General features: G+C 42.4%; 2 protein-coding genes and 2 long non-coding RNA genes across 9 annotated transcripts in view; 2 read left to right on the top strand and 2 right to left on the bottom strand.

The window, feature by feature from the left end:
- Nucleotides 1-3517, top strand: part of LOC106587568 (granule associated Rac and RHOG effector protein 1) — a 44450-nt gene extending 40933 nt beyond the window's left edge. For all 5 annotated transcript variants that reach the window (XM_014176082.2, XM_014176085.2, XM_014176081.2 and 2 more), the window contains 4 exons: nucleotides 702-867; nucleotides 1174-1311; nucleotides 1439-1517; nucleotides 1709-3517. In XM_014176082.2, the coding sequence (XP_014031557.2) occupies nucleotides 702-867; nucleotides 1174-1311; nucleotides 1439-1517; nucleotides 1709-2026 (701 nt within the window). In that variant the 3' untranslated portion in view covers nucleotides 2027-3517. The remainder of the gene's footprint in view (nucleotides 1-701; nucleotides 868-1173; nucleotides 1312-1438; nucleotides 1518-1708) is intronic.
- Nucleotides 3518-3838: 321 nt separating this feature from the next.
- On the bottom strand, nucleotides 3839-11450 carry LOC106587582 (SS18-like protein 2). Its single transcript, XM_014176111.2, has 4 exons — nucleotides 11164-11450; nucleotides 4678-4754; nucleotides 4069-4149; nucleotides 3839-3959 (listed from the first exon to the last, which is right to left on the bottom strand). The coding sequence occupies exons 1-4, from the start codon at nucleotides 11230-11232 to the stop codon at nucleotides 3929-3931; spliced, it is 258 nt and encodes an 85-aa protein (XP_014031586.1). The 5' UTR covers nucleotides 11233-11450; the 3' UTR covers nucleotides 3839-3928.
- On the top strand, nucleotides 11036-12941 carry LOC106587583 (uncharacterized). 2 transcript variants are annotated; one of them, XR_001324467.2, is made up of 5 exons: nucleotides 11036-11111; nucleotides 11729-11820; nucleotides 12040-12221; nucleotides 12454-12587; nucleotides 12711-12941. It is a non-coding gene; the product is annotated as an uncharacterized lncRNA (long non-coding RNA). The 2 variants fall into 2 exon arrangements; XR_001324466.2 differs by lacking the exon at nucleotides 11036-11111 and having other exon boundaries at nucleotides 11537-11820; nucleotides 12314-12587.
- Nucleotides 12942-14441: 1500 nt separating this feature from the next.
- Nucleotides 14442-21079, bottom strand: LOC106587584 (uncharacterized). The gene is made up of 3 exons (XR_001324468.2): nucleotides 20945-21079; nucleotides 15568-15686; nucleotides 14442-15351 (listed from the first exon to the last, which is right to left on the bottom strand). It is a non-coding gene; the product is annotated as an uncharacterized lncRNA (long non-coding RNA).
- Nucleotides 21080-21212: the final 133 nt, after the last annotated feature.

The following is a 21212-nucleotide window of genomic DNA, read 5'->3' as shown; positions in this document are numbered from 1 at the left end:
CAACTCACAGCCTCCAGGGATTCCATAGTAGGAGAGAACTGTCAGCAGTGGGGCTTGGAGCTGTGTTGACTGGGCTGTTTCATTACAAAGACTGAGAAGGAAAAGGGAGACACTGCTGTTTAGCACTGCAGTCATTATGCCTGGAGAGGATGGGTTGCTTTTGATTTTTCTTGGGGTTTTGTGGTTTGGAGATGTGCTTACATAATCTCATTGTAACCATTAAAGACATTTGGGGTGGTGATATTTCGCTGACAGAAAAATGTATGATCTAGTTTCTGATTTCCATATGATTTCCTGAATGAATAGTGCCCATTATCAGGTGCAACCTGAGGAGGAAGTGAAAAACCTTCATAGCCACATCTCTCATTCAGATACATTTTCAAAGACTGAACTACAGGACCTTACTAGAATCTCTCCAAATGTAGGTTGTTGAGTCTGACAGTGAGCAGTGCTGCACCCCCAGCAGTTCGATGTCATTTTAAATGTTATGCTGAATTTACAATGTGTCAGTTGCTGTTTTTACAGTGCAGCAGACTCTTTATTTCAGAGCAGAGGCCATTGTGTTCAGCTGACTTACGGTTATTGTGCTTTTTCTGCTATGGTAGACAGTCTGGCTGAATGGATTGAGCTGTGGAGTGCAAACACACAGAAAAGCTGAGGATGTCAAACTGAACTGTGTGTTTTCTCCCTTTCATATGCAGTTGGCTCTGACCCTGAGTTTGCGCGTTACGTTGCCGGAGTCAGCCAGGCCATGCAGCAGAAACGGCAGGTGCAGCAAATCCGTCGACCCAGCAACACCCGCGGCAACTGGCCCGTCTCTGATGAGCAGCACAGGACCTGGTCCCACCCAGAGTACTACAGCGAGGGGTATGTTCCCCAATCACAATCAACACCTAACATCTCATTGATACACACATCTCTGTATATGGCATAGGGCTCTATATAGTCCGCCCAAAGTAGTACTACAGGGTACATTCATTCAAGGCTCTATACACCGCTCCATCTCACATGACACATGCCCACTAGTACAATTTATTCACACCTTTTGGTATATAACATATCTATAAAGTATGCCAATCAATCTTACATGCCTCTTAGTGATGTTCGATTTGTAGAATGGTAAGAACAAGATGTTCATAGTAGTTCTGACTGAGAATGCCTCTTGTGAAACAGGGAGGCGGTCAACAGCAGCTGGTCAGCCAATCAGGGAGACTCTGCCAGCTCCAGTGATGAGACGTCCTCAGCCAATGGGGACAGCTTGTTCTCCATGTTCTCTGGACCTGATCTTGTTGCAGCCGTCAAACAAAGAAGGTACAACTGAGTCACCATGTGTTAAACGTACACCATAGTCTATTACTGTTCTTTTGGTTTCCCTACAACCTGTTTTGAACTATTGATATTGTGCTGTAGAGCTTCATGTCATCTCTTCTGCCTGTAGAAAACACAGCTGTGGTGAGCCGGAGGTGTGTACCCTGCCCTCTCCTCCTCTCCATCACTTGGGAGATGATAATAACCAGGTAAGGAAAGAGTGTGTACTTAGGAGTCTGTGTGCAGTACAGTAATTGGGCCAGAAAATGTAAGCCTCTATCGTTCACTGCATATATCTCTATGATATTGAATCCCCTTTAATTGTTAACATTTACCCCCTTTTATTTATTTTTTGCTAAAGATCTTGTATTGATCAACTTCCATCCATTCTACTCCACAGGAAAGCAAAACGAAAACTTGGCCGCCGAAGGCCCCATGGCAGCACTCCGCTCACACTCAACACAACACCATGCCCAATCCAAGCTCTTCCCTGTACCAGATGAACATCCCTTCCAGCCAATGGAGTGATTCCATGCAGATGTTACAGTCGCCGGTGTGGTCCACTGCCAGTGACTGCCCTCCCTCCACCGGGATCTCCTCTAGCTTCTCTCCCTACACCCAGCAGCAGCAACAACAACAGCACAAACCCATCAGCAAGGGCTTTAAATCCTTCCCCATCAAACATGAGCACAGGCCCTCCTATCTTCACCAGTACTGATACAGACCAAACAAATGAGTCCATTGGCATGGTAGAGTAGCTGTATTTCTGAAGCAAGTTCTACTGCGACCATTAGTAATGTTGCCCTTTTGGAATAACCATTCAATTTAAAACAGTCTAAGTATGTGTTAAGGCAAAATTGCATTGTTCATACTGGCTTAACATTTTGTATGTATTTTTCCATTTCAAATGCCCCCTATTTGTAAAAGCTGTACGCAATGCATGTCCTACTGGCAGCAGATAGTCTGCCTTATAAAGTTTATACTGTTTCCTCAGACAAGAGCTTGAGACATGCATGGCCATCATCCACTTTTCTTCTCCTTCTGAAAATGTAAGGGATAAGATTAGGGGGTGGGCTCTACACGAGACACTCCAGTTTTCCCCATAGCTGTAACTGCCAAATCTCATGTAAGATGACTCAGACTACAGCTAACATCTACTGTTACATAGCTTGGAAATTACTGAAGTTTAAATAATAATTTACTACTTTTTATTAAGAGGCTTTGAGCAGGCTCAGCATACATAAATCATTGCAGAGGTGTAATTGAAAAAAATATAAAACTTTTTCAACAACTGACAGAGTAAAAAAATATATAGCAGTAACTATGTGCCATGTTGGTATTAATAGCACTTTCACAATATTATTTTCCAACCAAAGCGTTGTTCAGAAGATAAATGGTGCTGAAGAGAAGTCAGATTATTATATTGTTCATTAAAGTTACGAGCCCTAGTGTAAGCATTAGGGAGTCTTCGATCAAAAAGCGCATTCATTTCCTTTTCTTTCCCTGATTTGGCAGTTCGCTTCAGAATGACACTCATAAACCTAATGTTTGTTCCTTTTAAAATACAATATTTTCTTGTAAGAATATTGACAGTATTAATCTTATTTTTGTATTTTCTAACATGTTACACCCCCCCCCCAAGATGTGAAGGCACATTAATTTCTTTAGTACAGAGTTTAACTACACCATATATCTAAAGGTTACCAAATATGCCATTATAAACACTAAAACATTGTGTAGGGTATTTTTTTAGCCCATGTTTCTTCAGTTTCTATGGCTACGGGCTGTGTTTAAATGCCCAGAATGTTAAATTTGATGTTTGCGGATGCCAATGTTGCCTGTATTTATGAAATGACACCATGTTTTCTGAAAACTAACATACTTACCATGTTTGCTGTATATACATAAATATCTTTTTATAGTTCTGTGCTTTGCACAATCAAAATATAGGGTGTGTTGCTTTGTGTTTCCCAAACTTTTGCTGCCTTTTTTTTTTTATCTTTATAGACCTTGGACTGTAACCATTAGCATCTTTCAGCTGTGTCAATGGTTTACTAGTGGCATCTACAAAAAAATAAAATGTTACCCTGACAGTAGATATGAAGGGGGACTGCTTGGCTTATGTTGCTTTTTGTTCTCTTGAGCTGGCAACAATCTTCCCAAGTGTACCAGCAATGCAACAAAAAAATAAAAATGACTAGCAATTGAATGTTGGTATTTTCTATGACTTCATGCGGTCACAAATTACAGTATGATCTTTTTCTTTAAGGGGTGACAGGCTGCTGCACATCCAGTTTTCTAGCAGTGTTGCAGTTCAGTGGAATCCTTTGTCAGTATAATAGCCATTGTCCAAGGCTACCCGGAAGTAGTGTATTTCAAACTTAACAATTCTGGGACCCAATGCTGGTGATTTGTTAATGAACTGACCTGTTGGGAGTAATTGATATTCTGCAACAGCTCAGTATGCCCAAACTATATTAAATGCACCCCATGTTACTTTACAGCACTAGGTCAGGAAAGAACTCCTGGGCAGAAAAAAAATTGCAAACTTTATTTTCAATAAAATAAAAGATGTGAATCAATTCAGAGGAAATTATTCCTTTATATCCATTCTGGGCTGTCAATGTTGGTGCCTCTCCATTGGTGGAGATCTGAAAATTGGAATCGGAGTCAATTTGCAACCTGTCACTGGTTAACATCGACAAACAATTGAAGCAATGAATGCAGCTGGTTGCATTTTCATTGAGGGACAAAACATACATTTGTGGTTGGAGCCAAGTTTGGCTGGCGTCTGCTATGGTTCCCAGGTAAACAATATTGCGGTGCAAGATTTGTTGATATCTGGTGGAGAAAAGTTGTTTACAGTATGTTAGTTGGCAGGGTGGCCAACCCTATTCTTCAGCAGGATTTTGTTCCAGCCCTACCATAATTATTTACTCATCAGGACCTTCAAATTGTATTTGTCACATGCGCCAAATACAACAGGTGTAGACCTTACCCAACAATGCAGTTAAGAAAAATAGTTAATAAACTGAAGTAAAAAAATAATAGCGAGGCTATATATACAGGGGGTACAGGTTAGTCGAGGTACTATGTGCATGTAGGTAGGGTTAAAGAAACTGCATAGATAAAACAGCGAGTAGCAAGTCAGTTAAGAACAAATTCTTATTTACAATGACGGCCTAACGCTGGGCCAATTATGGGACTCCCAATCACGGTCGGATTCGAACCAGGGACATCTTGCACTGAGACGCAGTGCCTTAGACCGCTACGCCACTGAATCAGGTGTGTTCGTATAGAGCTGGTTAAAAACCTGCAAACCCAATAGCTCCAGGAGAAATAAATAGATATGGATATAGTTGAACTTACTGTACACATTCCATTGCTCGTCCTTTTTGCATGTACTCTGTGATGCACCTTACCAGCTGGTCATTTTCATCCAGCAACTGAAAGTTGGAAAATATGAAGAAAGAAAAAAAACTGTTACAGCTGGCAACTTGTTTACCTTGTATGATATGTAGGCCAAATAGCAAACCAGCGGTACTGCCACGAGGTAAAGTTGGTTTTATATTCAGACATTCGCCAAAAGCCATTTAAAATTGTAAAAATCAATAACTAATTGTCACAAACATAGATATGGTTTATTTTAAATGTCTAGCATATTTTTACAACCTTTGCTTTGAGTAAACATTCCAGTTCTGATTTGATAGAAACACATCTATAAAATGCCATTTAAAGCTATATAAATCATAAACATTTTCACTGAATATGACAGAAAAATCTAACTAGGTATGAGTTATTCTATAAATGTCTGGCATACTTTTACAACCTTTGTTTTGATTTTATAGAAATCTATCAAATGCCATTTAAAGCTGTATAAATCAATAACTAATTCCCCGTTAGTTACAGAAACATCAAACTAGGTATGATCTATTCTATACATGTCTAGCATACTTTTAAAACTTTTGTTTTGAGTAAAAATTCCAGTTTTGAATTGATAGAGGGCATGTAGTCTGTCTGGAGGGCATGTGGTCAAAGTTTAAACGAGTCAGTTATACCCTGTTAGATGGGGCCTGGTATAAAAATTCTGCATCTTCAGTCATATTAAATTAGATTACAGGAAGAAAAAAACTATGGGATGAAGTGGTCAGGCTTGACTAACAAAGAAGACAGGTGGATGGATCAAGACAACCAAGAGGATCAACGTGGAAATAGGGAAAACTAAGAGTGAACCATAACATACACTACCATTCAAAAGTTTGGGGTCACTTAGAAATGTCGTTTTTTAAAGGCACATTTTTTTGTCCATTAAAATAACATCAAAAGGATCAGAAATACAGTGTAGACATTGTTAATGTTGTAAATGACTTATTTTAATGCAATCTTTGGAGAATAAAATCGATGACCTACGCGCAACATTAAACTACCAACGGGACATTCAAAACTAATATCTTATGCTTCACGGAGTTGTGGCTGAACGATGACACTATCAACATACAGCTGGCTGGTTATACGCTGTTCCGGCAGTATAGAACAGCGGCGTCTGGTAAGACAAGGGGCGGCGGACTGTATTTTTGTACATAACAGCTGGTGCACGACATCTAAGGAAGTCTCAAGTTATTGCTCACCTGAGGTAGAGTATCTCATGATAAGCTGTACAGTCGTGGCCAAAAGTTTTGAGAATGACAAATATTAATTTTCAAAGTCTGCTGCCTCAGTTTATATGATGGCAATTTGCATATACTCCAGAATGTTATGAAGAGTGATCAGATGAATTGCAATTAATTGCAAAGTCCCTCTTTGCCATGCAAATGAACTGAATCCCCAAAAAACATATCCACTGCATTTCAGCCCTGCCATAAAAGGACCAGCTGACATCATGTCAGTGATTCTCTCGTTAACACAGGTGTGAGTGTTGACGAGGACAAGGCTGGAGATCACTCTGTCATGCTGATTGAGTTCAAATAACAGACTGGAAGCTTCAAAAGGAGGGTGGTGCTTGGAATCATTGTTCTTCCTCTGTCAACCATGGTTACCTGCAAAGAAACATGCCGTCATCATTGCTTTGCACAAAAAGGGCTTCACAGGCAAGGATATTGCTGCTTGTAAGATTGCACCTATATCAACCATTTATCGGATCGTCAAGAACTTCTAGGAGAGCGGTTCAATTGTTGTTTAGAAGGCTTCAGGGCGCCCAAGAAAGTCCAGCAAGCGACAGGACCGTCTCCTAAAGTTGATTCAGCTGCGGGATTGGGGCACCACCAGTACAGAGCTTGCTCAGGAATGTCAGCAGGCAGGTGTGAGTGCATCTGCACGCACAGTGAGGCGAAGACTTTTGGAGGATGGCCTGGTGTCAAGAAGGGCAGCAAAGAAGCCACTTCTCTCCAGGAAAAACATCAGGGACAGACTGATATTCTGCAAAAGGTACAGAGATTGGACTGCTGAGGACTGGGGTAAAGTAATTTTCTCTGATGAATCCCCTTTCCGATTGTTTGGGGCATCCGCAAAAAAGCTTGTCCGGAGAAGACAAGGTGACCGCTACCATCAGTCCTTCTCAGCCAAGGGAGTGGGCTCGCTTCTCAGCCAAGGGAGTGGGCTCACTCACAATTTTGCCTAAGAACACAGCCATGAATAAAGAATGGTACCAACACATCCTCCGAGAGCAACTTCTCCCAACCATCCAGGAACAGTTTGGTGACGAACAATGCCTTTTCCAGAATGATGGAGCACCTTGCCATAAGGCAAAATAGATAACTAAGTGGTTTGGGGAACAAAACATCAATATTTTGGGTCCATGGCCAGGAAACTCCCCAGACCTTAATCCCATTGAGAACTTGTGGTCAATCCTCAAGAGGCGGGTGGACAAACAAAAACCCACAAATTCAGACAAATTCCAAGCATTGATTATGCAAGAATAGGCTGCCATCAGTCAGGATGTGGCCCAGAAGTTAATTGACAGCATGCCAGGGCAGATTACAGAGGTCTTGAAAAAGAAGGGTCAACACTGCAAATATTGACTCTTTGCATCAACTTCATGTAATTGTCAATAAAAGCCTTTGACACTTATGAAATGCTTGTAATTATACTTCAGTATTCCATAGTAACATCTGACAAAAATATCTAAAGACACTGAGGCAGCAGACTTTGTGAAAATGAATGTGTCATTCTCAAAACTTTTGGCAACGACTGTAGACCACAATATTTACCTAGAGAGTTTATCTGTATTTTTCGTAGCTGTTTACATACCACCACAGTCAGAGGCTGGCACTAAAACAGTATTGAATGTTCTGTATTCCGCCATAAGCAAACAAGAAAATGCTCACCCAGAGGCGGCGCTCCTAGTAGCTGGGGACTTTAATGCAGGGAAACTTAAATCTGTTTCACCAAAGATCTATCAGCATGTTAAATGTGCAACTGGGGGGGACTCTGGACCACCTTTACGCCACACACAGAGATACATACAAAGCCCTCCTTCGCCCTCCATTTGGCAAATCTGACCATAATTCTATCCTCCTGATTCCTGCTTACAAGCAAAAATTAAAGCAGAAAGAACAAGTGATTAGATCAATAAAAAAGTAGTCAGATGAAGCAGATGCTAAGCTACAGGACTGTTTTGCTAGCACAGACTGGAATATGTTCCGGGATTCCTCCGATGGCATTGAGGAGTACACCACATCAGTCATTGGCTTCATCCATAAGTGTATCGATGACGTCATCCCCACAGTGACAGTATGTACATACCCCAACCAGAAGCCATGGATTACAGGCAATATCCGCACTGAGCTAAAGGCTAGAGCTGCGACTTTCAAGGAGCGGGACTCTAACCCAGAAGCTTATAAGAAATCCCGCTATGCCCTCCAACGAACCATCAAACAGGCAAAGGGTCAACACAGGACCAAGATCGAGTCGTACTACACTGGCCCTGATACTCGTCGGGTGTGGCAGGGTTTGCAAACCATTTCAGACTTCAAAGGGAAGCACAGCCGAGAGCTGCCCAGTGACATGAGCCTACCAGACACGCTAAACTACTATGCTCGCTTTGAGGCAAATGGCACTGAAACATGAATGAGATCACCAGCCATATCTCAGACTGGCCAAAAAAATTTAAAGATTAAGATGGGCAAAATAACAAACACTGGACAGAGATATGGCTTTTTCTTTGCAACTCTGCCTAGAAGGCCAGCATCCCGGAGTTGCCTCTTTACTGTTGACGTTGAGACTGGTGTTTTGCAGGTACTATTTAATGAAGCTGCCAGTTGAGGATTTATGAGGAGTCTGTTTCTCAAACTAGACACTAATGTACTTGTCCTTTTGCTCAGTTGTGCATCGGGGCCTCCCACTCCTCTTTCTATTCTGGTTAGAGCCAGTTTGCGCTGTTCTGTGTAGGGAGTAGTACACAGCGTTGTACGAGATCTTCAGTTTCTTGGCAATTTCTCACATGGAATAGCCTTAATTTCTTAGAACAAGATTAGACTGACAAGTTTCATTAGAAAGTTATTTGTTTCTAAGCCATTTTGAGTCTGTAATCGAACCCACAAATGCAGATGCTCCAGATACTCAACTAGTCTATAGAAGGCCATTTTTATTGCTTCTTTAAATGAGAACAACAGTTTTCAGCTGTGCAAACATAATTGCAAAAGGTTTTTCTAATGATCAATTAGCCTTTTAAAATGATAAACTCTTGGATTAGCTAACACAACGTGCCATTGGAACACAGGAGTGATGGTTGCTGATAATGGGCCTCTGTACGCCTATGTAGATATTCCATGAAACAAATCTGCCGTTTCCCACTACAATAGTCATTTACAACATTAACAATGTCTACACTGTATTTCTGCTAAATTTGATGTTATTTTAAATGGACAAAAATATTGCATCTCTTTCAAAAACAAGGACATTTCTAAGTGACCCCAAACTTTTGAACGGTAGTGTACGGTAGTGTACGTATATACAAATTAGCATGGGTATTGAAAGATACCAGAGGGTGCATAACAAAAAAAGCACAAATATAAGAAAAGGACAGTACATGTTTTGTTTTTGTGCTAAATGTATACATTATGATTTGCCTCTGAACTGCATGTGAACCCTTCTGAAATCTACTGGCACTAACCATTAAAAACTAGGACTTCAACCAGGCTGTCCCTATGCTATTTGCTCTCTTTCTCTCTTAAACTGCTAGCACAAACACTACGTGAAAATTGGGCTTTTCACAAAAGATCATGAAAAAAATATCACCTGGCCCAAATCAGCTCTACATAATTCAGCAGGGAGGTGTGCAACTACCACACATTATACCCATTATACCAGTGGAGAAACTACGTCACCTACATAGGTATTACCATATCCCTTTCAATTCACATTCCTTGAAAAATAACTATTTGCAAACCTTTTAAAATGTCCAGAAATAGTGGCCTTTGAAGGGTATTTATACTTTAAAGGACATTTTATATGAATGGATGTGGATTAAATAATTCAGCCAGTGTTCTAATGTCCTAGTTTCATATTTTTTTCTTTACTTCAAACTATATATCCAAGTGAGTCTATGAGGACCTTGGGGATCAGATTTACCATCACACCCATTGATCAAACGTATAACAGACAGACACTGCTCAACAGGAGTTGTTTGTGATATCTACAGTCAGTTGCCACTTTATTAGGTTCCTCACCCTATTCACAAAAATGAATTGTTCCTACACACACCAAGGACCGTGGTCTTGGCTTGCTAGACACTAAAGCATGCAGCGAAGTATTCAGGTATTCTGTTACTGTTGTTTGAACTTTAGAATGTGTAAAATGACAGCACAGTCTGATGGTATTTGTATCTCAGAAATGTTCAAAAACTTGTACTGACTGTAATGAACTCCAACTGGACTTAACTTGAACAGTCCATCTCCTTTCCCAGTTCCATCAACAGTTTTGAATTCACACTGTTCCAGATGCAAAGAGGATTGTACCTAATAAAGTGACCACTGAATCTATAGACTTTCCAGAATGTGTTCTGGGAATAACCGGGGTATTAAACATTTGGCTGTAAGTGTTGAACAGTTGAATCTATTACCTCAGGAGATGGTACCATTCAGCTTGTCTGAGGATGACAAAGAAGGACTTTAACAAAGCCAAAATAGAGAACAATTGGAAGGGGCCTCTTGCCGTTAAATTTGAGACATAAATAAAGTACTGTTGTGCCTTCTAACTACTTTAAAATGTGTTACTGTTGCACTAAATATGCGAACATTGATTTGGCATACAATTTAAGATTGTAAACGTTGTACAACTTTATGTAAACATTGTCTAACTTCATATAGATCAAATTGCACTTAATTAACATTTCTTTAAAGTTATTGCAAATAAATGTATATTTTCACTTTTTTCTGTGACAATCAGTGAATTGGTTATTGATTTCATCTTTAAATGCAATATGACATTTTATGTATTTATATCAAATCAAAACTTGAATTTCTACTCAAAGAAGCAAAGGTTGTAAAAGTATACTAGACGTTTATAGAAAGCATACCTAGGTTATTGATTCTGTGACAAACGGTGAATTAGTTATTGATTTATACCGCTTTAAATGGCATTTTATCGATCTAATGTATTTCTATAAAATCGAAACTCGAATTTCTATTCAAAACGGTGAATTAGTTATTGATTTTTACATTTTTGAATGGTTTTTGGCGAATGTCTCTTGAATGTCTGTTGAATGTGCGAATATAAAACCAACTTTACCTCGGTCTGTATTGCTAGCAAATGAGCTAGAAAGTTGTAAACATTCGTGAACGCAAACCAACATTCTAGCTAGCTAGGTAAATGCTACATAGGTTTAACATAACCAAACTGATAGCTAACGTTACTTACTCTTTGGATGGTTTCTTGGTTGATCTGAGCTTTTCCTCTATGTCTTTTTGGTACAAAGGCAACAGACATTTTGAGTTACATTGAATGATAGACGTTACCGCCTGGGATTTTCGGCCGTCACGATATATGGAACGCCGTTTGGGTCTTAAAGCACGTGGTCAAAACGTATGGAACGCCGTTTGGGTCTAAAGTACATGGTCAAAACGCGATAGTTTTAATGCTGCGTGTGTAAAGTAAGCCGGTGCAAGCGCTAAATTAACGCATGCAGGTGCTAAATTAACGTCTTCACACGCTAAATGAACGCCTATATGCGTCAAATAAGCGCGTGCAAATGTGCTAAATAAACGGCTGCAAGCTTCCTGCACATGTCAAATTAACGCCAACAGCGGCTAAATATTCACCTACACTCGCTTACTTAACGCTTTCTTTAATATGCTAATTTTACCTGCCAATTTCCCTAGCTCCTCCTTTCATTAAATCGATGTACAGGCAGTTTGATGCAACAACATCACAATTGAAAATGGCTAGAAGGAACTTCCATTTTGTTGTTTCTCCGTGCTTCCAGCAACAATCGCAGCAGTACTGTAATGGATTGCTTCATGAATGCTGTCTCCAACGGACCATGGAGGAGAAAACAACACTGTCTGCTTGTTGAATGTAATACATATTGAAAATATTATTTACAAAATAGAGCTACATGCATCCTTAAAATGTCTTCTTGACCTACACATTGATTACATTCTATAATGAGTGATGCATGCGGCTACATTTTTTTTTCTGTAAATCATTTTCAGAATGCAATTACATTATGTTTGACAGCTTTATTGCTTTCTCCATGTTTTTGAAATGTATAAGCCTTTAAATTACCTTTTACAGACTACTTCTACAAACGAGGCTACACTTGTGGCAGCACCTATTCCTGTGCCCCCACATCTTCTGCACCACTTCTTGTGGCCCCCTCCACCTATACCACTTCCTGTGGCCTCCCCTCCACCATTCCCTGAGGCTTATCGTCCACCTTCACCACACTCTTTTGTTGATGTTGGTGATGACAATGAGTAAGTCATCCCTGTAAATAATTAAATGTCTTGTTATTACAGATGAATTGTGGGAAGTATCTGAGCTTTGTTATTCTGAATGTCTCCTTTAGTGTTGACCTCCAAACCATGTTGAAGTTAATGAGATGCCAACGAAATTAATGCGATGAGGGACAGCGTTTATGATTGTGCAATGAGAGGCTTTAAGAGAGCCCGCTTTAATCCGGAGGTAAAAATAGACATGATTTTTAAGGACGCTGACGGAAAAGGGGCAGCTGATGAGGGTGGTCCATCGAGAATCTCTCCGGCTGCTAATGAGTGCCATCCATTCCTCTGGAGTCTTTGAGGGACCTGATTGGCAAAAATGCCTTTCTTGCAACTCTCAAGGTGAGTTACACTTTTACACCAACAAAGACATGTTTGTTTATGGCAATATATATGACTTGAGTAAGATATTTGATTTTTGTATGTAATGTGTCCTTTATTTACTGTTTGTGTTCTGTGTGACAGCACTCTATGATGGCGTATACAAACAGGTGGGCCCCATGACTGCTGTCTGTCTGGTACATGGGGGTGTAGAGACACATTTTTTCAGAGAGGCTATACAGGCAAGTGTGTGGCCTACAACCTCCTGTGCCAGAACTGAAAGAAATTGCGGAATATGACTTCAGAGAGAAGTTGGAGAAGGTAAGTAACTTTATACTGTGATGGATGTTGTTACTGTTAATTAGCACTAAGTTTGAAAAAAAATTGGCTTGTAGTTCATGAATACTTTTCCACATGGATTTGGTTTCCTTTTGTTGGCAGTCAATCTTTTTTAAGGGTAGTGATAATCAGTTTATTGTTTTGCTAATTTGTCCCAAAACACAGTTCAATAAACAATTTAAGATCCAGTATGCACAAACCATTGATGAGGCACTGGAAGCGGTCATGTTGGGTCCAGTGTGATTCATTCGTACATTGAAGAGGGATGTCCTGGTGGAGTCAGCCACAAAGTTTTACGGGATGCTCTTGAGTAGTGAGTTTCCATATATCTAAGGAATCTCAAGTTTAGTTAAATTCTTCAGGGCAAATTCATTGACTTTTTTTACTTTATAGATTCAAAAAGGGTCTGGAGTATCTAGGTTTCCTGCCTTACATGAATAGACACTCAAGCTTCTTCAGAGAGGTTTTCATCTAAGCTGAGAAATCTCTTTTGGCCAAAGACATAGCTTCTCTCTTCAAAGCAGAGCGCTCCCCACCTGGTACCAATCAAAGAGCGATCGAGAGAAGAGTCATGTTTCTGGAGGGACTGGCTTCTGGAGGTGGAAGGTTAGATGCAAAACCATGATCATTGAAGTAATACGGCCCACATCAGTAAAACATCACCTAATTACTCTCACAACTGTGGGACAGCATTTTATAGCCTTATTCTTCCATGGGCCCCCTAAGAATGTAATAGATAAATTAAATCCCAAACTACTTTTACTTAAGAGTATTGTTCTCCAACAAGTGTTACTTATGGACTTTAATGTCCCCCCCTTCCCTGTTTTCAGGGGGGAACACATACCCTTTAACCATGGAGGTTTTCATTTTCACTTCGGGGGCTTCAGCATTCCTAGGCTGGGATTGCCAGTGGAGCCACAGCTACAGTTCTCTCTGCTACCACACGGCAAGCAGGACCGGAGTGCCAAGTCTAGGTCCAAGAGGCTTCTAAACAGATTCTAACCCCAAGCCATAAGACTACTGAACATCTAATTAAATGGCTACCCAGACTATTTGTTGCTACTCTATCTATGCGTAGTCACTTTAATATCTCTACCTACATGTATTTATTAACTTGACTAACCGGCGCCCCCGCACATTCTCTGTACCGGTATCCCCTGTATATAGCCTCGCTACTATTTTACTGAATGCTCTTTAATTATTGACTTATCTTTTTTTTTTTGTACCGCATTGTTGGTTAAGGGCTTGTAAGTAAGCATTTCACTGTAAGGTCTACACCTTGTATTTGGCGCATGTGACAAATACAATTTTATTTGATTTAAATAATTAATTTAAAAGGGAATTATACAAAACGTTTATTGCATGACTACCTAGTAAGTTCGGAATACTGCAGCCAATGTTAATTGGTGATGGGTCCCAAAATAATTGATATTAAAGTTTCCGACAGGATTGTCCATCAGCAAAATAAAGTTGTGTAGTGAAAGTTTTCAAAAACATTACAACCAACCAGAATCAATTGGACACAGTAATACATAATGCAGCTTTAATATTTTAATACATGTATGATTTCTTAGTGGGTAAACTGAGCATTATGCAAAGTAGTTAAGTCATGTATGTCAAGGGACTATGTTACCATAAATAAATCTTCCAGTAAATATGGACATTTCATTTACATGTGTAATGGCAAAAGACACTGTAGTTGGTACATAGGTCATGGTGCAGCAAGTTTAAGGGTAGTGGAGAAGCACAAGTGGGACTTTGATTGAAGTAACTGAGGGCAGAAAAGGATATCAGGGTGCCCAGGAACTTGAAGCTGCTGATCATCTCCATGTCAATGTACAGTACATCTACTGTACATTGACATGGAGATGACATGGAGATATCCTTTTCTGCTTTTCTGGAGAATGGTCAAGTATCACCAGCTACTTTGTTTTGTTTACGCTGAGACTGTTGACGTATCACCATTATGTCAGGTCCCACAGCTCCTTCATGTACTTATGTGTACCATGGTAGTGTCGGGTCCATTCTGGGGATACACATTCTCATGATAATGTAAAAAAATCTAAATTTGTTATTACAGAATTTACACCCAGAACCCTGAGTCTGCTAACCAGTTTCTAGGTCAGGATGGCGTTGAAAGCAGAGCTATAAAATAAAATGCACTCTGACGTATGTAAAAATGTATAATTGACATTTGTTGTGACAATAGGCAAACTGGAGTTGTACATTGTGCTACACAATCTATTGTTCTAGGTTTTTAAAATCGATATCAACTGGGCTGCAGTGGAAATGGTAAGAAACTTCGATATCATGGGGCCCTATCTTCTAACTTCCTTTCCTGGTACAGACACTGCCGTCAAATGCCAACCAGAGGCTCTCCGTCCTACGGTGGCTGAAGACGTTTTGCCTGACGTCAAACATTAACAAGAGTGTCAGATTAAAGTGTCTGGAAAAAATGTAAAGAGCACATTACTTTTGTCATCTTTACTGGCACAGTTTTAAAATGTCTAATTGTAGTCACTTTCAATTGATTTATTGACTCCAAGAACCATAGATTGTTTGTAGTTCATAACATTAACACAACTGACAAACACTGCTTGACTGTATTTGGGATGCATGTTTTAATAACATTGGCTATTTGATTGGGCTTAACGTTGCATACCTTGTCATGTTGTGCATGCATGCCAACCAGGTGAGAATCACCTGAATTAAATGATACTTGATGAATCAGGTCTTCAGCCTCCCCCTTGCCCACTCCAAACTCCCCTTCAATGTTCCCTTCTGCAAGACACAATTGTGTGAAAATAAAGCAGAAGGAATGGGAACCCTATTCCTTTGAAGAAGTACTGGGTATATGCCTGAAGTTATTTTACCCAAATAAGCTTCGATGGAATATAAATATTCAAAAAGTGAACGTGCACATTAAAGTCTACTCTGTTCGAAAGCTGACATGTAACGTTAGCAAAGGTTTTACAAGGTTGTCACTAGCCAAAATTGCTATATGTGAGCTTTTCTGTGTTCATGCTAATACCGAGCTAGCGCAGCTAACGCTAGCATTTAAACGAAAGCCAGTCAGGCTGAAGAAGTTGCCTACCTTAAGTTGTTGTTTTGCTTAAATACAAGGCTTTGGGCTAAAAACGTAACTCAAAAACATGTCCTGCTTCAGTACTAGCCGATAAGTCACATTTAGGTAGCTTGTCTTAACATTTACATTTAAGTCATTTAGCAGATGCTCTTATCCAGAGCGACTTACAAATTAAGTCAATGATAAAGCAAAATAAAGACAATAGTCCAAAAATCAAGAACTACCAGGATTTTGAGCATCTCCGTTGAATCTACGTATGCCTGGCCCTGCATTCAAGCAACAATCTTGCTAGTATGTAATTTACCTTGATAGTATTGTAATGACCTCACTAGATCATGAAGGAACAATTGTCCAGACAGAGGATGGAGTTAACGAATGGACGGTTTATTAACCCAACTTAACACAGGCTACTGTTTGGCCGTAGCCCACGCCAAATAAATGAAAGGTACACTACAAACCAACCGTGACCTTCTCTTGTGAAGCCCAGACGTAAGAGAGAGAACAATGGCTAAACCCGGTCTTAACTTCCAATGCTCCATCCACCTGCCCAACGCCCCTCCACGCCACTCCGCCAACCACCAGGCTGCCCGGTATCAGAACATTCCAGGCATTCCCGTGATTGGCAGATAGCAGGTTGATTGGCATGACCCCGCGAACACTGGTAAGTACGACACAACCCACTAATAGCCTAACACATAACCCACAACTGTCTGTGCGGGTCGCTACACAGCCCCCCCACCACAAAGTCCCTCGTCCCAGAGGGAACAAACAAAGTCTCTGAAGCGACCCGGAGGTCTACTTTGCCTGCGTGGCCGTGATGGTCGCAGAGTGTCCAGATGTGAAACAGGGGGCTCCATCCGTGGCAGGGGGCTGCCCCTCTGGGACCCAGGGGATGAAGGAAGGGATATGGGAAACAAGAAAGCGGGAACGGGGAATACAGTCCGTGGCACCGGGGAACCACGCGGTGACACAGGGAGGGAGACAGGGGGAGTGGGCCGTCTGGAGCCTTGCCGACGGCACCTGGGGGTGGGTGCCTGGAGAATGTCATTGCCAGAGAGGGGACTTGTGGGGGTCCCTGGGGTTTGGGGAGAAGCGGCCCCTCTGTATGGGGCTAACCTGTCCCGGTGCAGTGCCACCTTTCTCCCCCTGGAAGGAAGCTGCACCCGGTACACAACCTCCCCTACCCTCTCCAGGACGCTGCAGGGCCCCACCCAGTGACTGTCCAACTTGGGGCATCTGCCTTTTTTCCTTAGGGGGCTGTAGACCCAGACCAGCTCCCCAGCCACAAAGTGCCTTCCCCGGGTGTGCACGTCATAGTTCCTCTTCTGACTCACACCTGCATTCACCAGCTGCTCTCTGGCGAAGTTGTGGGCTGTCTCCAGGCGGTCCTGGAGTCTCCGGGCATACTCCGGCCCCGGGGGAACATGAGGGCTATCCAGGGGCCGACCAAACGCCATCTCCGCAGGGGTGCGGATCTCTCTCCCCAGCATGAGGAGGGCAGGCGTGCAGGAGGTGGAGTCTTGGACAGCGGAACGGCATGCCATGAGGACCATAGGCAGGTGCTTGTCCCAGTCACGCTGGTGTTTGGCAGAGACGATGGCCAGCTGCTGTCCAAGCGTTTTGTTGAAGCGCTCCACAAGGCCATCACTTTGAGGATGGAGAGGAGTAGTGCGGGTCTTGTGCATACCCAGCCTCTCACACATGGTGGCGAACACACGGGACTCAAAGTTTCTGCCTTGGTCGCTGTGGATGGACTCCGCAGCTCCAAACCTGCTGAACATTCCCGCTGTCAGGGCGTCGACGATGGTCTCTGCCTCCTGGTCAGGCAGAGCATAGGCCTCAGGCCATTTTGTGAAATAGTCCATAGCTGTGAGCACCCAGCGGTTTCCACTGTCTGTGGTGGGGAACGGCCCAACTACATCCACTCCCACCCTCTCCATGGGAGCCCCCACTGGGAACTGTTGGAGCTGAGCACAACTGTCTGTGCGGGTCGCTACAGTATTGTAACGACCCTGGGTTTATAAACGCGGAAATCGACTCTGCCGCACAGTCGATAGCGCGCTGGACTTCGGGCTAGAAGGTTGAGGGTTCGAGACCTGCTCTCTCCCTGTTTCATTACAGTATTAACACAGTCCAATGTTTCCGTGGCTGTTATAGTTTACATGTATTTTCAGCAGGGCTTTTAATAAAACACAAGACGTTGTCGTTCACTGCGGCTATTAGTGTGACCGGGCAAAGTTTGAGGCTAACTACACTGCTCAAAAAAATAAAGGGAACACTTAAACAACACAATGTAACTCCTAGTCAATCACACTTCTGTGAAATCAAACTGTCCACTTAGGAAGCAACACTGATTGACAATACATTTCACATGCTGAAGTGCAAATGGAATAGACAACAGGTGGAAATTATAGGCAATTAGCAAGACACCCCCAATAAAGGAGTGGTTCTGCAGGTGGTAACCACAGACCACTTCTCAGTTCCTATGCTTCCTGGCTGATGTTTTGGTCACTTTTGAATGCTGGCAGTGCTTTCACTCTAGGGGTAGCATGAGACGGAGTCTACAACCCACACAAGTGGCTCAGGTAGTGCAGCTCATCCAGGATGTCACATCAATTCGAGCTGTGGCAAGAAGGTTTGCTGTGTCTGTCAGCGTAGTGTCCAGAGCATGGAGGCGCTACCAGGAGACAGGCCAGTACATCAGGAGACGTGGAGGAGGCCGTAGGAGGGCAACAACCCAGCAGCAGGACCGCTACCTCCGCCTTTGTGCAAGGAGGAGCAGGAGAAGCACTGCCAGAGCCCTGCAAAATAACCTCCAGCAGGCCACAAATGTGCATGTCTACTCAAACGGTCAGAAACAGACTCCATGAGGGTGGTATGAGGGCCCGACGTCCACAGCTGGGGGTAGTGCTTACAGCCCAACACCGTGCAGGACGTTTGGCATTTGCCAGAGAACACCAAGATTGGCAAATTCGCCACTGGCGCCCTGTGCTCTTCACAGATGAAAGCAGGTTCACACTGAGCACGTGACAGACGTGACAGAGTCTGGAGACGCCGTGGAGAACGTTCTGCTGCCTGCAACATCCTCCAGCATGACCGGTTTGGCGGTGGGTCAGTCATGGTGTAGGGTGGCATTTCTTTGGGGGGCCGCACAGCCCTCCATGAGCTCGCCAGAGGTAGCCTGACTGCCATTAGGTACCGAGAAGAGATCCTCAGACCCCTTGTGAGACCATATGCTGGTGCGGTTGGCCCTGGGTTCCTCCTAATGCAAGACAATGCTTGACCTCATGTGGCTGGAGTGTGTCAGCAGTTCCTGCAAGAGGAAGGCATTGATGCTATGGACTGGCCCGCCCGTTCCCCAGACCTGAATCCAATTGAGCACATCTGGGACATCATGTCTCGCTCCATCCACCAACGCCACGTTGCACCACAGACTGTCCAGGAGTTGGCGGATGCTTTAGTCTAGGTCTGGGAGGAGATCCCTCAGGAGACCATCCGCCACCTCATCAGGAGCATGCCCAGGCGTTGTAGGGAGGTCATACAGGCACGTGGAGGCAACACACACTACTGAGCCTCATTTTGACTTGTTTTAAGGACATTCCATCAAAGTTGGATCAGCCTGTAGTGTGGTTTTCCACTTTAATTTTGAGTGTGACTCCAAATCCAGACCTCCATGGGTTGATAAATTGGATTTCCATTGATTATTTTTGTGTGATTCTGTTGTCAGCACATTCAACTATGTAAAGAAAAAAGTATTTAATAAGATTATTTCTTTCATTCAGATCTAGGATGTGTTGTTTAAGTGTTCCCTTTATTTTTTTGAGCAGTATATATGATATTGTAGCAACCCGCACAGACAGCTGTGTGTTGTGTTAGGCTATTAGTTAGTTGTGTTGTACTTAACAGTACCCAGTGTTCGCAGGGTCCGACATGCCAATCAACCTGCTATCTGCCAATCATGGGAATGCCTGGAATGTTCTGATGCCGGGCATCCTGGTGGTGGCGTGGGTGGGCAGGGGGATGGAGCATTGCAAGTTTAAGACCAGGTTTAGCCATTGTTCTTTCTCTTACGTCTGGGCTTCACAAGAGAATGTCACGGTTGTTTTATAGGGGTATCCTTCATTTATTTGGCATGGGCTACGGCCAAACAGTAGCCTGTGTGAAGTTGGGTTAATAAACCGTCAATTCGTAAACTAAATCCTCTGTCTGGACAATTGTTCCTTTATGATCTAGTCCGGTCATTACAATATAATATGGCCGAGGTTCGAGGCTACCGGCGTTAGCTAAATTAGTTAGCAAGTATCTGACTTAGCTTATGCTAAGCACTGCTGATCCTGGTGCTAGATTAATGTTAGCTGCATTTTATAGCCAGTGATGAGAAACCGATCCTTCCACTGTAAACTAGCTGATAAACTTTACGATTCAGTAACAAATTTCAAAGACAAAAGCGTTACCTTGTAAAGGTTCAAACTCTGTTTGCAGTGGAAAAGGAAGTTCCTTCAAACTGTGAAATCTGTTTGAAAGGAGAAGCTAGGGAAATTGGCTAGTAAAATTAGCATATTAAAGAACGCGTTAAATTAGCGTGTGTGGGTGTATAGCAGCTGTAGGCGTTAATTTGACGTGCGCAGGACCGCTTGCAGTCGTTTATTTAGCACATGTTAAACCGCCTGCAAGCACATTTGCACGCGCTTATTTGACGCATGTAGGCGTTAATTTAGAGCCTGCACCTGTTTACTTTACACACATAGCATTAAAAAGATCGCGTTTTGACCACGTGCTTTAAAACCAAAACGGCGTTCCATATCATAACCACACTGCTAATCTTATGCCTAACCCGAACCTTAAATTATGACCCAAAAGCCAATTTTTGTTTTCAGGATTTTTACGATATAGCCATCCTGGCTTTGTGGCTAGTGGAAACGTTCAATTTCAATCCATATTCCCGTGTCCTTACCCTGATATAGACTCCTGCTAACCTGTGGATAGGCTAATTGATGCTTCCTGCTATATCGCGTTTATCTATCCAGTTGTTTTGGACAGGAGTAGGACGAGAAGTAGCTAGGGAGCGAAGTGAAAAAACGGCCCTGCCCGTGCTAGTGCGCATGTCAAAATCTAATATTTGTAAACAAACTACTGAAACTTCAGAAAAAGTCAACCCAATGCTTTCCACAGAAGCATGTCTATAAAAACTAACTCAAATACATTTTCAAACTACATATACA

This window comes from Salmo salar, chromosome ssa26, assembly GCF_905237065.1.
Source record: "Salmo salar chromosome ssa26, Ssal_v3.1, whole genome shotgun sequence".
Lineage (NCBI taxonomy): Eukaryota > Metazoa > Chordata > Actinopteri > Salmoniformes > Salmonidae > Salmo > Salmo salar.
Note: the sequence above shows the minus strand (reverse complement) of the source record. Positions and strands in the feature narration are given on the sequence as shown.